This window comes from Elaeis guineensis, chromosome 12, assembly GCF_000442705.2.
Source record: "Elaeis guineensis isolate ETL-2024a chromosome 12, EG11, whole genome shotgun sequence".
Lineage (NCBI taxonomy): Eukaryota > Viridiplantae > Streptophyta > Magnoliopsida > Arecales > Arecaceae > Elaeis > Elaeis guineensis.
The window spans coordinates 28,918,424-28,932,544 of NC_026004.2; the positions used below are offsets into that span (position 1 = coordinate 28,918,424).

General features: G+C 38.0%; 1 protein-coding gene across 3 annotated transcripts in view; it reads left to right on the top strand.

Moving 5' to 3' along the window:
• Positions 1–14,121, top strand: part of LOC105034273 (SPX domain-containing membrane protein OsI_21475) — a 47,414-nt gene that overhangs the window by 24,624 nt on the left and 8,669 nt on the right. For all 3 annotated transcript variants that reach the window (XM_010909353.4, XM_019846940.3, XM_073246729.1), the window contains exon 9: positions 12,964–13,154. In XM_010909353.4, coding sequence (XP_010907655.1) covers positions 12,964–13,154 — 191 coding nt within the window. The remainder of the gene's footprint in view (positions 1–12,963; positions 13,155–14,121) is intronic.

Consider the following 14,121-nt stretch of genomic DNA (forward strand, 5'->3'; position numbering starts at 1 on the left):
TTTTCTTAATATATGAAGGAAGATCCAACTTTTCTATCAAACTGCACAACATAGTGATTGGTAGAAACCAGGATTTTCCAAATCATGCTGAACTGTACCGGCAAAAAGCCGGTCCGGTTCCGACGGAGAAAACGGCATGATGGCCGTCTTGTAGGGAGGGAGAAAGAGAGGGGGAGGAGAGGGAGAGGAAGAAAGGGCCTCTGGTGGCCAACAAAAGCTGTCGGAGGCCATCTGAGCTCTTGTCGAGCTCGATAAGGGCAGAGGGAAGGACGGAAGGAGAGAGAGAGGGAGAGATCTTTGTTATCAGGTGTCTGGACACCATTAGAGGTCTTCGGACGGATGGTGATGCCGTCGTGACATCTTCGATGGCCGATGAGGGCGGTCGAGGTCCAGTGCAGAACAGGGGTTCTCCCCCCTCCCTATCTCTCTCTCTTCCTCTCTTTTTTCTCCCTCTCCCCTTCTTTGCCCTGTCGGTTTGGCCTTGCACGCACTAGTACGGAACCATATTGAAGCGTATCGCCAGTCGGCCGGCACGGCATCCGGTTCCGGTTTAGCGGTCCTTGGTAGAAACCCCTTAAAGAGTTAAAGAAATAGCTTATATGAGGTGGAATCAATAATCATATATATATAGAATAAAAGCATATAAAGTAGAATATAATATTGATATTCTAAAGCAAGATTTTACATCCCGGTGGACGGGGGCATACTAGGTGTCCCAAAATCCATTTATACAGAAAGAGAAGAAGAAAGAGGAAAGAAGACAAGGAAGGAAAGATGGGAGAAATGAAATAGTGAAAGGAAAGAAGAAAAATAAAAAAAGAAAGGAAGAGAGAAGAAAAGGAAAGAAAAAGGAAAGGAAAGAAAGAAAGGTAGAAGAAAAAAAGAAAAGAAGAAAAAAAAAAAGGAAACAAAGAAAGGAAAGAAGAAGGGGACAGAGAGGGAGGATATCTACTAGATGCACGATCGGGATTGCCGTCGGGACAGGATAGGGCAACGGGGTATCTCGTTCCATGGAGAAACCTGGACACCTCTATTCCATTGTATTTAAAATCTTGTTCTAAAGCATGTGGATATTCAAAATGTTAGCTTATTGACTTGCCTCAGTATTCTAGCTAGGGTTCTATATGAATTTAGGAAAATATAGAGATGACATCGTAAAAGCATGGAAGGTTTATTAGGTCACAAAAATTGTAATTATAGATAAACTGAGAAAACTACTGTTGTTGATTGCTACCATCAGTGAAGGTGAAGCAAAACCCACATTAAGAGACAAAGTTGAATGAAACAATTAATGGTTTGTTGAGAAGAATAACTAATAGCCCTACAAATCAAGGGTTGGTATGCGATATTTCGAGGATTGTGTTGACAACATGTATTGATGGGTAATGCATAGAGACATCCCAGTTATTCTTGGTACGATATTTTTTTTCGCCTCCAAATTTTTATCTTAGTGCTATGTATTTGCAGATAGAAGGTGGTCGTATTGAGTTAACTATGGTAGTCATGGTTTTGCATGCATGTTGAAGTTAGAAGTGCACACTTATCACATAAATCAACTAACTCATAATCTAAAATACATGGAATACATATAAACTTAAGACCGGCTTTAACCAATTAGAATACTAAGTATCATAGACTCATTATACAGTTTCTTACCTAAATTACAATTGGTGGATCAATGTATATTAAAGAAGCTAAAAGTAGTATTAGTCATTTGACTAGCAAACAAGGAAGAAACAATGTAATTTAAAATAATCAAAGGTAATGAATGAGACTTACTTTGCTTTCTTTTTGAGTTCACTACAAATTTTGAAGATGATATAATTTTGAAAATCTTCCTATTGTTTAACTAGATAGAATCAATTTACAAATAAAGTTTGCCATTTCAGTACCAGACCCCATACTGATACCATTCTATTATAGTGTCAGAACACCGTTTGGTTTAATACGAGATAGCGTACCGAGTGTCGGTACGATATGAGACACCATACTGGTACAATGCTGGTAGCTCGGTATGATATGGTACATCCTGTATCGGATGGTATGAGATGGTACGACAGACCATGTTTACAAGAATTAGTGGGATCTCAATTGTTAGATATCACTTTGTTATGTACAGTACCAAGATTAACAAAATCTGAAAAAATATTATCTAACAACTAATATTTTGCTTCTTGACTAACAAAAATGTACAAACTATCATTACTTATATTTTTCTTTTAACTAACCATGTGATGTGTTGCTTGTATTCTACTTTAATCGATGATTGGATGTTTCTATCTTGTTTCTATATCGTTTCCATGTTTGAATAAATCTTTTTGTTCTGACATTATAGTTGGAGTTAAGGTAGGTTGAACCAGTATACTGGTTAGCCACTGGTTTGGTATGGTACTAGTTCGATACCGTCTTGACACTTCGTACGACTAGGCATGCTAGTTTTGAACTAGCACACAATTTTTTATTTTTTATTGTTTTTCAAAGCTTTTTGATATTTAATGATGCTATATGAAGATTTAAAGTGATTTAAACATTAATTTGATATTTTTTGAGGTTTTCGATGTTTCATGTGTTGTTTTTTTTTTAATGCTTTTTGTTTATAAAATGACTATAATTTCAATGATAAATGTAATTAAAGTATATAAATTATTATATTCATAATGGCAATCAATAAAATACAAAATATAAAGTTAATTTGAATGCATATCGGCATCTAAAATCTGTTAGAGTGGTGATGTTTTTTTTTTGTAGGTGTTGAGGTCGTCTGTGTATGTAGGGGGCTCAACCGAATTCTATATCCACATGCCCCCCCCATCCTATAAGCTCGTCGGGCCACCATAAGGTATGTAGCTGAGATAGTCCTTTTATATGCTATGAGTACGGTGTCGCTCTAAGAGTCATTTGCCCAATACTGTGGTTGTGGAGTGGTCCATCTGAATATGCCCTTAGTAAATTCCAATAGATAAGGTGCTTCAGGCTCTATAGGATGGTGGCCATCGGAGGACATTTCTGAAGCACAATGTCCATTAGGGAAGTAGCAGGTCTGTGGGTAATAAGATCCTATATGGGATTTTGAACTTGACATGTTGAGGGATCCTATTCCATATGCTATTTCATTTGCCATAGTCTCGTATCCACCACGACCTCGAGGATCTTATCTTCTATATGCAATCATATCCTTGCAGTCTTTTGGTTGTGCATTGCGGTCCCTATCCTACATGGCATGAGTGAACTAGGACTCTAGTGAATTGAAGACCACCCTTGGGTTGTGAGCCATACATGATGGTCTGACGTCCTCCCTAGCTACTAGGATCACTGCTACTCACATGTGATTGTGGGGGTTTTTTGATGTTTGAATCCAACTCTTCCACTCTCTCCAATAGGACCTTGCCTTTGCCTTTATTTTCCAGCTGCTTTCTTTCCTATCTTGCCCTGCTTTGCTTGGCTTTGCTGCGAGGAACGATCATGCCCTCCTGATAGGCTCGACCAGATAGCATGGTGGCCTCATTGGAACATCTCTCGGACATGGAATCATGTGACAATAGGCTCCTTGTTGATCCCTCCGCCTGATCTGCTAGATGTGATCATGGGATGTTATGGTCTACCCATTACTTTGCATCCACCGTAGCCTCGTTGGCTACCATGCTAGTTGGTCGTGGAGGCGATCTTGGCTTGTTGAGCTTTGGCTACCACCACTAGCCTTCAAGCTAACTAATCATCCGATTCTTACCATCCTGGACAAAATCATTGTGGAGCAGATTATTTTACTTCAGTTTCACTTCATCCTCTATGCACTTAAGCCTCAATCTTAGATTGTAGTGCATATAGAGATTGTTGAGACATTTCTATGTGAGATGGTTCCTCTATTTGTGATAGATAAGGGCAAATGTGGACTAGTTGCTGTTATAATCGCAACCATTGGAGGACATTGTCTATAAGATGATCTGGATGGCAAGCCGCCTAAGTTTTTGGGCTGGCCCCTGAAATGAACCACCACTCAACTACAAAAGCATTGAATGAAATTACATTTAAGATGGTGGTAGTTATAAAATGTCTAACCTGTCAAGTAACAGCTATTGTTCATATGTAATATACCTGAATTCGTACTAATACTGCCCTTGTCAACCATAGCTTCTCATTCACTTAAGTTGTGGAAGCCCTCCCTAAGTAGTTGTCTATGCAAAAAAGATATGGCACATGATGTTATAATATGTTGAATAAACAATCAATGATTGAAGATATACCCACCTAAATTAATTAACCTCCTCAAGACACTGAACAAGACAGATAGAAGTTCCTCATCCATTACAGTACTAGGGATGATGCACTAGAACTTCTGGTTTAAGTGGTAAGCTGCCAATACAATTTTCAATTGTCTAATACAACATGACCAGCTGGAAGATTAGACAACGAACAAGTATTTCAATGTATATTCTTAACTTCTAGATGTAGCACCCTACCCATTTGGTAGTCTCACCTCTACTCAATTCTGTTTTTGTATTTATGGGCATTTGTTGGATCTGCTTGCCTGATCTATTCTTTAGCAACCATTAAATTGTGATAAAAGAAGCCCATTTGGAGGTACCTTTCATGGTTCATGGCTTGAAGCATGCTGTATAAAGGCTTCATAGCCTTTATAATCCTCTTGGGTGGTTGCCAAAATTGTTGGCTCGTTGCCGAACCCTTTAGGTGGCTCTCTTGGTGCTCATCCTTCTATGTTTGCTCTTTTGCCACTTAGCACTAAGAAACATCTGATTTTCTCTCAAAAAGATTATCAAGTGCAATATAATTAATGGCAAACTATGTAATACTTGGTCTCAATATTTCTCCTATAGTGAACTTCCTTATTAACGCCATGACCCATGTCTGATTGTAAATAAACCTAGTGATGGACTGGGCTATCTCAATGACTTGCTTGACTCTGCGAATCTTCCTGATGAGGTTGATGTAGTGTGTAGCACACTGTCCAGAAAATGTGTGGCTACCTCTCCATCAACTCATCGACAGTCTTATACTGTAGCCCATTATTAGTTACCACCTATACGACATTCTGCTCTCCCACTTAATCTATCACATTCTCCATCAGTTTGAGAATGTACTGTGCGTTGTGCACGTTATCTGAAGCATCAATTGACTTATGGAAGAAGATCTTTATGTCACAAGAAGTCAGGAAGTTGATGATGCTTCACTTGCTAGGATCCATCCAACCATCACACCACTTTTAGTCCATAGATGCCCCACTTGCTATGATATTGTGCTATCTGGTTTTGGAGTTACACCTTGTTGCCATGAAGTTTATCATAGATGTCCTTTAATCCTAGAGGATCCACACCCTGTTATGCTCTTTATATTGAGATGATGGCAGACTGGCGGTATGTGTTACCTACCACGTTTGCTGGAATATGGCTGAAGTGGAATCAAAACACAATAGCTCTATATATATATCTTTTCTGTTATGCTTGACCCGCATGGTATCAATCTTCTCCTACTTCACATCCTTATTGGGGAAGGCACGTGGATCAAGATTGTGGATAGTGGCCCTTGGTGATGTCTCTTTGGAGGAAAACTTTTTGCCGGCCGTGCTATCGAAAGTTCCTAGCATAGATGTTATACTCTTCCCCCCTCTGTTGATAGCCTCCCTGATTGAGGTCCTTCTGAACTCTGGCTCTGCCCCGCTGACCCTAGAACCAAAGCCTGACTCATACTGTGAGGGCCCAAACCAAGCCCTATACTTAGCCACCTCCTGAAGCTGCCACTTATCATCTAGGCTTATCTAGATGGCAACCACAATCTATACCTCTTCATCATTTGGAATGGAGCCCTCCTTTGACATCCTAGAGTTATGGTTCTGCTACTCTATGTTCCACCTCCGTCCTTTTCTGGGTAGCTTCCTCTTTCTTTACTTTGAAATTAGCAAAATGCTTCTAGTTGTTGGAGGGCCGACACATCAATACTTCATGGTAATCATCAGTAGGATGTTGCTTCAGCTTGGTTACCCCGCTCCCTTTGAACTTGGTGTCACACCACTTGTACCTCCAATGATGTTGATATAAGAGTATGACAATGATCCTAGTCAATCTTATGGTCCGACTCTTTTTCTTGATGGATCCATTTATTTAAGTGGATTGAACACATGTCAAACATTTTTAAATCAACTAAGATAATTAACTACGTGTAGTACTAAATTCTTATAATTTTTTTGCTTAATTAAATAATTTTAGTTATTTTTTGCAGTAATTCAATATTTAACTAAAAAATATGTAGATATTTTATTTTAATTCAGAAAAATGCAGAACCATAATAGGAATATTGCATTTATTATTATCTTATTGTTATTTAATTATGTTTTGGAAAATAGTGAAATTTCTATGTGTTGCGAAATATATGTTTTCTACTTCAGAAAATACTTCTGAATTATCTAAAGTAGTACTACTTTTTTATATTTTTTTCATTATTTTTATTTTTATTAATTTTTATTTTTGAGAAAATAGTTATTAAATATAAATAATTCAAAAAGTTATTTTGAGCTTAGATCCTTGCAATACCCCACCTTGGATGCTGCATATATTTTTTTATCCCATGGGCATTCATTGAAGGCTTTTTCTTGTGGATTTTATTCAAATTTAGACCTCCGTCATTATTCACATGATCATGCCCAAGCTTGAATAAATGACATGAAATTTTTCATTGAGAGTGGGATTCATATGCTATGCATGGTTTTGATTATACGTTGATTTTTTAACTTTTATTTATTTTTTTAATTTGTTAATCCAAAAATATATTTTTATTTAAAAATTGTAAATTCAATTAAAAACCATGATCTTGGTGTCATCATGTAGATCTTTCTTAGATCTACAACCTATCGTTAAATGACACCAAAATACAAAAATTTAACATGGCCTTTCCCTATTTTTCAATTCACGACCAATTTTTGGCCTCATAATAGAAAATACATAAAAGAAGTGAGGAGCTGCATTACCTAATTCAACAAGATTCCAAGCTGAAATCCACTGAAATGGCTTATATTTGGACTATTTCAACTTTTTTTTAAAAAAGAAGGGTATGAGATGTTGGGGGGTGTTGAGAACCTCCCATAGGGGTTTCTCAGCACCCCTTAATTATTGAGGGGTTATGTGACTAATTAGGAGGGGGGTCTCATGACTAAGAGATAGGGAGGGGGCTTTCTCATGCAGGATTTGCCAAACCGGTCTGAACGAGAGGGTTCGAAGAATGTCGAACCGTACTGGCAGCTAACTGGTGCAATTTGGAATGATGGCAAAAACAGAGTGAGGGAAAAGGAAAGGGAGGAAGAGAGAAAGAGGAGAAGAAAGGAGAGAGAAAGATTGGAGGTGGTCCGGCAAGGTTGTCGGAGGGCCGTCGAGGCCTCCGGGGCTTTATGGTCCTCCGCAAGATGCGTGAAGAGAGATAGATAGAGAAATAAGGGGAGAGAAGAGGAAGGAGGGGAAGGTGGCGGGGAGGTTGGATTCACTATTTATTGTCTTTTATAAAAAAAATGATGCAACGAGGGCATTTTTGGGCCATTCGGTGGCCACGGTGGCCACATGATGGCCCTCCGATGGCCTCCCCGCCACCTTCCCTCCTTCCTCTTTTCTTCCTCCCCCCTCTCTATACCTGTCTGTTCTCATTTTCTTTGACGGAAGATCATGGAGCTCAGGAGGCCTTGGCGGCTCTTCGGTGGCCACCACCAACATCTCCACTAGTCTCCCTTTTCCTCCCTCCTCCCTCTCTCTTTATCTTTTTTTTTTTTTCTCTCCAATTCATCCTTCATTTTTCTGTCGGTTTTGATCTAGTATGGTCTGGTACGGGGACGTACCAACATGTACTGCTGGCTGGTCGTCATGGGGTCTGGATCCGATTCGATGATCCTTGTTCTCACTTGTAGGCATGTGAGGAGGGTGCACACGAGACACCTGCAGGATGTGTGGGCCTCGAGTGGGGGTGAAAGGGCTTGGCGTGCACCAGGTGCATGCAAGACACGCATAGGGTGTGAGCATGGGTGGATGAGCTTAGTTTTAACTGGTAGTCTGGTACTGCTTCGAACCGCCTGGTTTGGAGTAGTTCGCTTCGTTTTCCTACCTCAAGGGCTGAATTGGCTGATTCAGCTCGAGGACAATATGGTACATCTCGTATCACTTGGTTTGGATGGAATAGCGTACATTGGTTGGAACTGAGAATTCAAAACATCACTTATTTAAGGGTTTTTATATCTCTACATGCTTATGTTGAGCTCATTATTAGAGTATGCGAATCTTATAGGGTTTGTCATATTCTTTTCTGGCTCATTCTCTATGATGTTGAATTCTGCACTCAAGTTTTGAATCTCTCTATGCCCCTCTCTTTCTTGGAGCTTGAATTGTCTTCAACCTTTTTCTCTATATAATTTGTCATTTACTTGGAGTGTTGTTTTTCTGTTTTTTTTTTTAATTTTTTAACTATTCAAGTGAACTTGTATTTGTTACTACTAGATCATTCAAGTAGCAGAGTCCATGTCTTTGAATTGATTATTGATTTCAGAATGGTGTGTATCAAATCGAGGATTTTAAATGGATTTAATCCTATTTCAAAGCCTTTGCAATCAATATACCAACAATTACCTTCTTCCTGTCTTTTGTCTCTCACCTTAAGATGGTAGAAAATGAGAAAGAAACCAGGTAAAAAAGGCATCCTAAGTGGTACGCAGGCATCGTGCTTGGTTTGGGAGTGATTCGGGGTTAGTTCGGAGTGAACCTACCTTGATCTGCATTCAAACAGCTAGATTTGGCTTGGTTCAAGTGGTTCCCGAGTGGTTTGGGTAGTTATTGCCATGCCCACCCTCCTTGTAATGAGAAGGGCCTGAATTGAATTGAGAAGTCTTTATCAATCTGAGAGATTCCTAAATCATTAGTCCTGCAGAAGAAAGTATGTAAAGTTAAATAATAGGTATATGGAGTCTTTTGTACATGAAAGTGGCCGCATACTGGATGATGTAGAAATGGCAATACTGTTTCCTGTTTGGCAGTCACTTTTGTGTGTCATCTCTCAATCTTTTAAATCAAGTTAGAGGCTCATGCATGTCATGGTTTGATGTGATACATAACGCATTACATACTATACCGACATTGGGTGCTTGCCATACAACCATGGCTAGTCGATATACCATGCAGAATGGTCATTTTTTGCCGAGAGTGATTCTTCTAATTAGTTTCTATTGTTTAATCATTATTCTACGTATGCACTAATTGTTATTTCAGTTAGTGATGATTTTCCTATTCATTAATTTCAAAACTGTGGATTTGACTCAGAATTGTGCAAAAAGCTACCAAAAGAATTGGACGGGAGAGTGCATTACCTAGCTAGCAATGAGGAATCACCTTCTCATTAGAAGTGGCAATTCTTTTCCCAATGTGTGATGAGAACCTAACCTGAAGTTTTTTAGGTCAAGGATACTACAGTTGTCGTAAACAAGTTGACATGACTTACTGGAATAATAAATTTGCCAGGTTTAGATTTGGGATGTTGAGGTGGCTGGCCTAAAATGACTCAATCACGTTGGGTCAGCAAGACTGTTAATAATCTGTTGACCCATACATAATCCCCAAATTTTTTCCCACATTTACCTCAAATCCCAAAATGCTTGCACCTTCTGTCATTCTATCCTAAAGGAGCCTATCAAATTGCCATGCCCACTTCCACTTTGCTACTTCCCTTCCACTTTCTTTCTTGACTCAATGTCAAGTGTTCTGATGGCTGCTATCACCATAGGCTGGCTTTTGGACTGTCACCCCCTCTTCACCTCAACAGCTGCTGTCCATTGATTTGTCATTGTTGTTGGAAGTGCAGAGGCATCAATTTTGCTTCCTTCTCTCACCCATGGAGATGTTGCTCATGTTTCCACTACTGCGCCGTACCATGTCTGTAATTCAAGATAAAGATTTATTGAGGCTTATGTTTTGGTGGGAAATGATGTTCATCCTTAAGGATAAGAACTATGTGGCATACCCCTCCCACTAGCTGGTGGTTTAGCACTATGTGTTTCATCCTATCTTCATGAAGGTGGCAAGGAATCAGATAAGCAACCATCTTTCTCTTTCTTTGAGGATTCAAGATTTGATGACTTGGGTTGGTTTGCTTCATTCATGCCGGTTAGTCCGGTTGATTAAGACCTGCTTATTAAATGGGTTATGCATGTTGGGTCATGTTACTTGTTTGATTAGTAGGTCAATCAAGGTTTGAGTTTCTGATTTGTTTGTTCATTCGTCATGTTCAAGCTGGTTGTTATGGTCTGGTACCCATGTTAACATGACAAGGTCCGGTCCGTTGCCATCCTTGCTTGTCATTAGTGTCATGGAATTTGTCACTAAACCAATGCAAATTCATGCTGGTCCAAGCTCCCCGTAACTGCAAACCTACCCTCCCCACTTCAAATGAGTAGAAACCCAAAAAAAGGCATGGAAGCATTTTTAATCTTGGTGCTAAGCTGTATTGGGCCGATCTGTAGCCAATTCGAGGCAGTTCAAACTGGTTGTTGATACTGTTTATCGGCTGATGCATTACATGCTGACCGATACATGCAGTATATTGAGTCAAAGATCAAGACCCATTACGCTTTTGTCTGGTTCTTTGTTCGCTTCTACCTTTATCTCGATCGATATCGCACAGAAGGCCCGATACAGACCTATTTGAGGGGATTTCCCCTATTTTTGAAAGTCTCTATCCATTCCTACTGTTTTGATCTATCAGAAGATGGATAGTTGGGTATTCTGCACACACCATTGATAGCTGTGGGAAGATTGGGAGCTAGGAAGCTAAACTTTTGATTGCAATTTGGTACAAATACACAAGGCAAAAAGAAGTATTGGCTATATATTATTTTAAGCAGTTCATTACAGAGTGACATATGCGAATGCTGTTTTATAGAAAAATATTAATGCTTCTTAGGCACTGTATTTGTACTATTTGGATATGTTGTTTGTGCTGCTATAATGTGGACTACCGGTGTGATATTTGTTTGATTAGATGACGAGATGATTTTCACATAGACGAATCACATTCACACTAGGCTTATAATGCTTGTATGCAATGTTTGAGTGTATGATGGTGCACTAAATTTATTTGTTTAGTTGATAAATCAATATTCCTCAGCAGTCAGGAGCCTATATTGTGCATAATTAATCAGTTTGGTTATATGCAAATATACATAGATTTGGATGGTGGATATTCTAAGATAATCCCTTTTTTTGTGGTAAAAGATAATGAATAGTTACATGGTTCAAATTGTGGTCTCATATCTGAATTATAATAGCTAGTTTCCCTCATTTGTTGGATTAGAGATGAAATCATAATGGTCAAAGATGATGTTTGTATGCATAATACTAATAGGTAAGGCCATTAATCATAGTGAAGGTGACTTGCATATGCAGCATCCTGTTAGTAATGGTCCAGTTGATAGGTTTATCAATTGGTTTGTTGGTTGTGTATTATTTACCACTTCACTAGCTTATATTGTCACTTGAAGGAGACAGGCTTCTAGACTGTGTATTTAGTGATGGTTCATCATCTAGATGATAAATTAATTATATTTCTCCAACAGTTGCTTTTTGTGGGCATACATTGTTAAATTCCATGTAATGTATATTATAGTAACACAGTTATAGATCACTGGAAAAATTAAATTGGCTCTAGTTTGATCAATTAAGCTTCTAGTTTTTGATATTTAAGTACACGAGAGACAAATTTGACTTATACCAGAGGCTTGTTTCTACCATATTAATATCATACCTTGTTTATAAATGAACAGAAAATTCCTGAAACCATTTTCAGCGGCATCCAAAACTATTAAATTAAGGTGATATTAGTGTTGAGTTGGCCACGTTCTTCTCTATTTTCAAGGAATAGGAAGGATACTGTGAGGATAAGCTGACCTAAAAGCCTTGAATACACAAAGAAATGCACTGAGAGCTAAGAGTAGTCACTGGTAAATTTTGAACCTTTGCTGCAATATTTGCAAGGGTCAGTCACTAGTTCCACACATATGGAGCACCTGCAAAAAGTTGGGTATTGAATTGTAGTCTAAATAGTCAATTTTGTCCACAAACAGAGTGACAGTCACAAAGGGGGTGAATTTTCATTGAAATTTGAGATTGCATTAGTTTGGTCTACTTCACGTGTTGACTACCTTAAACTTCAAAAGCTTCATTTTTTTTTTTTTTTTGTGTACAAATCCACTGCTTCGTTTAAATCTCAGTAATTGCACATGTTTGATTGCACTAGGTGGACCACAAGGTAAAGTCTGCTATTCATAAGGAGAAGTAACTGAATAAGACGTGTACATATGCCCATAATTAGGGTTACCTAGATTCTTGTGTCCATCCAAAAAAACAAGTTCGCATGATTTGCTGAGTTATTTTATGTAGGCATGTCAAATTCATAAGAATTCATGAAGTCAGAAATTATATGTTCTTAATCTAGTAGATATGTAAAGAATGAAGAGAACAGACTGAAATACATGCTGAAATAGTACACATGCAGAGAAAATGATCAAAGAAGTCCAAACTATATAAATTATACATTGACACTTTTTCTTTGATAATTTTGATGTTAATTGAAAAGATGTATCTTGAATTGATGAATCTCTGAATCTTGATTCTCTGAAATTACTGTTTTCCACTCTTACAGCTGTTAGTATTGGACTCATTTCCACGCCCATATAATGGCAGCAAATTCCCATGGAAAATGCATGCATATATTAGACATCAGCATGTTAACTGCTAGATAAATCTCAGGATCATTGTTAGAAACAGCTATTGTCATGCATATTTGGTACAGTTGCTTATCTCTATTTTTCTGGACTCAATCCTAATTCCAGAGAAACATCTTAATCATATGTTGCATTTCTTGTTATAATTGAAGTTCGATAATCATTAAAGTTTACCAAGTTTGTCTCATTGATTTTATTCACTTTTATAGGTCCAATTGTTGATATACTTCATGCTCAAATATGCAATGGAGATTTTACTTTCCGAATCAAGTGTCATTACCACTTACTACTTCAGGTGGTCAACAAGTTCAGTGGCAATATTTCTGGCAGTCCTCGGCCTAACAGTACTTCCTGTTAATGCTATTGTTGGAACCTACATTAGCAACATGTTTGAAGACAGGTAATAACAAACTTATAAACCTCAGATTTTTATTTTAGGACTACTGTATGATCAGGGAGTCGTTGTCTGCCTTTTCTGGTTTAGATCTAGAAAGTCCTTCCTGAGTAAACTATTTTCTAATGATTTCTATGTTATTTCCTTATCAGATACATTCTTCTTTTCCCAATTCCATTTTTTGTAGTATGATATGCTTCATAGAACTGCAGTGTTGCACGTGTACTGACATATAAGCCATGGCCTGACTTAAATTTTTCATAATTTACAATATGAAGTAAATCGGGCTAATCTTGAAATTACTGCACCACCTGTGCACTACCCTTGTGTGTGCATTCAAAACGATCCTCTAAAGGAATACTGCTGGAAGTTTGTCACTTTCAACCAGATGCTTAACATGTATTTGGGACATTCAACATTTATGTTAATTATTTATATGATTAGGATTATTAAACTATATGATTATTGGTCCCATATCTTCGAATAAAGGCATCAGCCAAGTAATGATCTTAGATGCACCTGTATTATATGAGGCTAATTAGCTAGTCTATGCTCTAGAGGAGCCTCAGTGATGGAGTGATGGAAATATTTTTTTTGGCCTCTATTCACCAATAGACAAAGGGAAGCATGGAAGCGAATGTCTTTTGCTTGAAGTAGATAAACAAGTTCCAGGGTGCTTTACAACAGAATAAATCAAGCTCCTTTTATTCTGATTATTCATCTTATTGAGTTGTCCAGAAATATTCTATTCTTTTATGTAAAAATGTGTAGTTTCTCATGCAAATTTGCCAGACAATTTGATGTTAAAGAACCTTGCTTTGTCAAGCCAAAATGAATATGAATGGATGAATCTTTTAGTAAACAATTCCTTCACTATAGCATCATTAGAAGTAGTTATTTACATGTAGTTGGAGTACATTTCATTATTTAATTTAAAGAAAAATAATTTCATGGGCATATTATCTTCTTTACA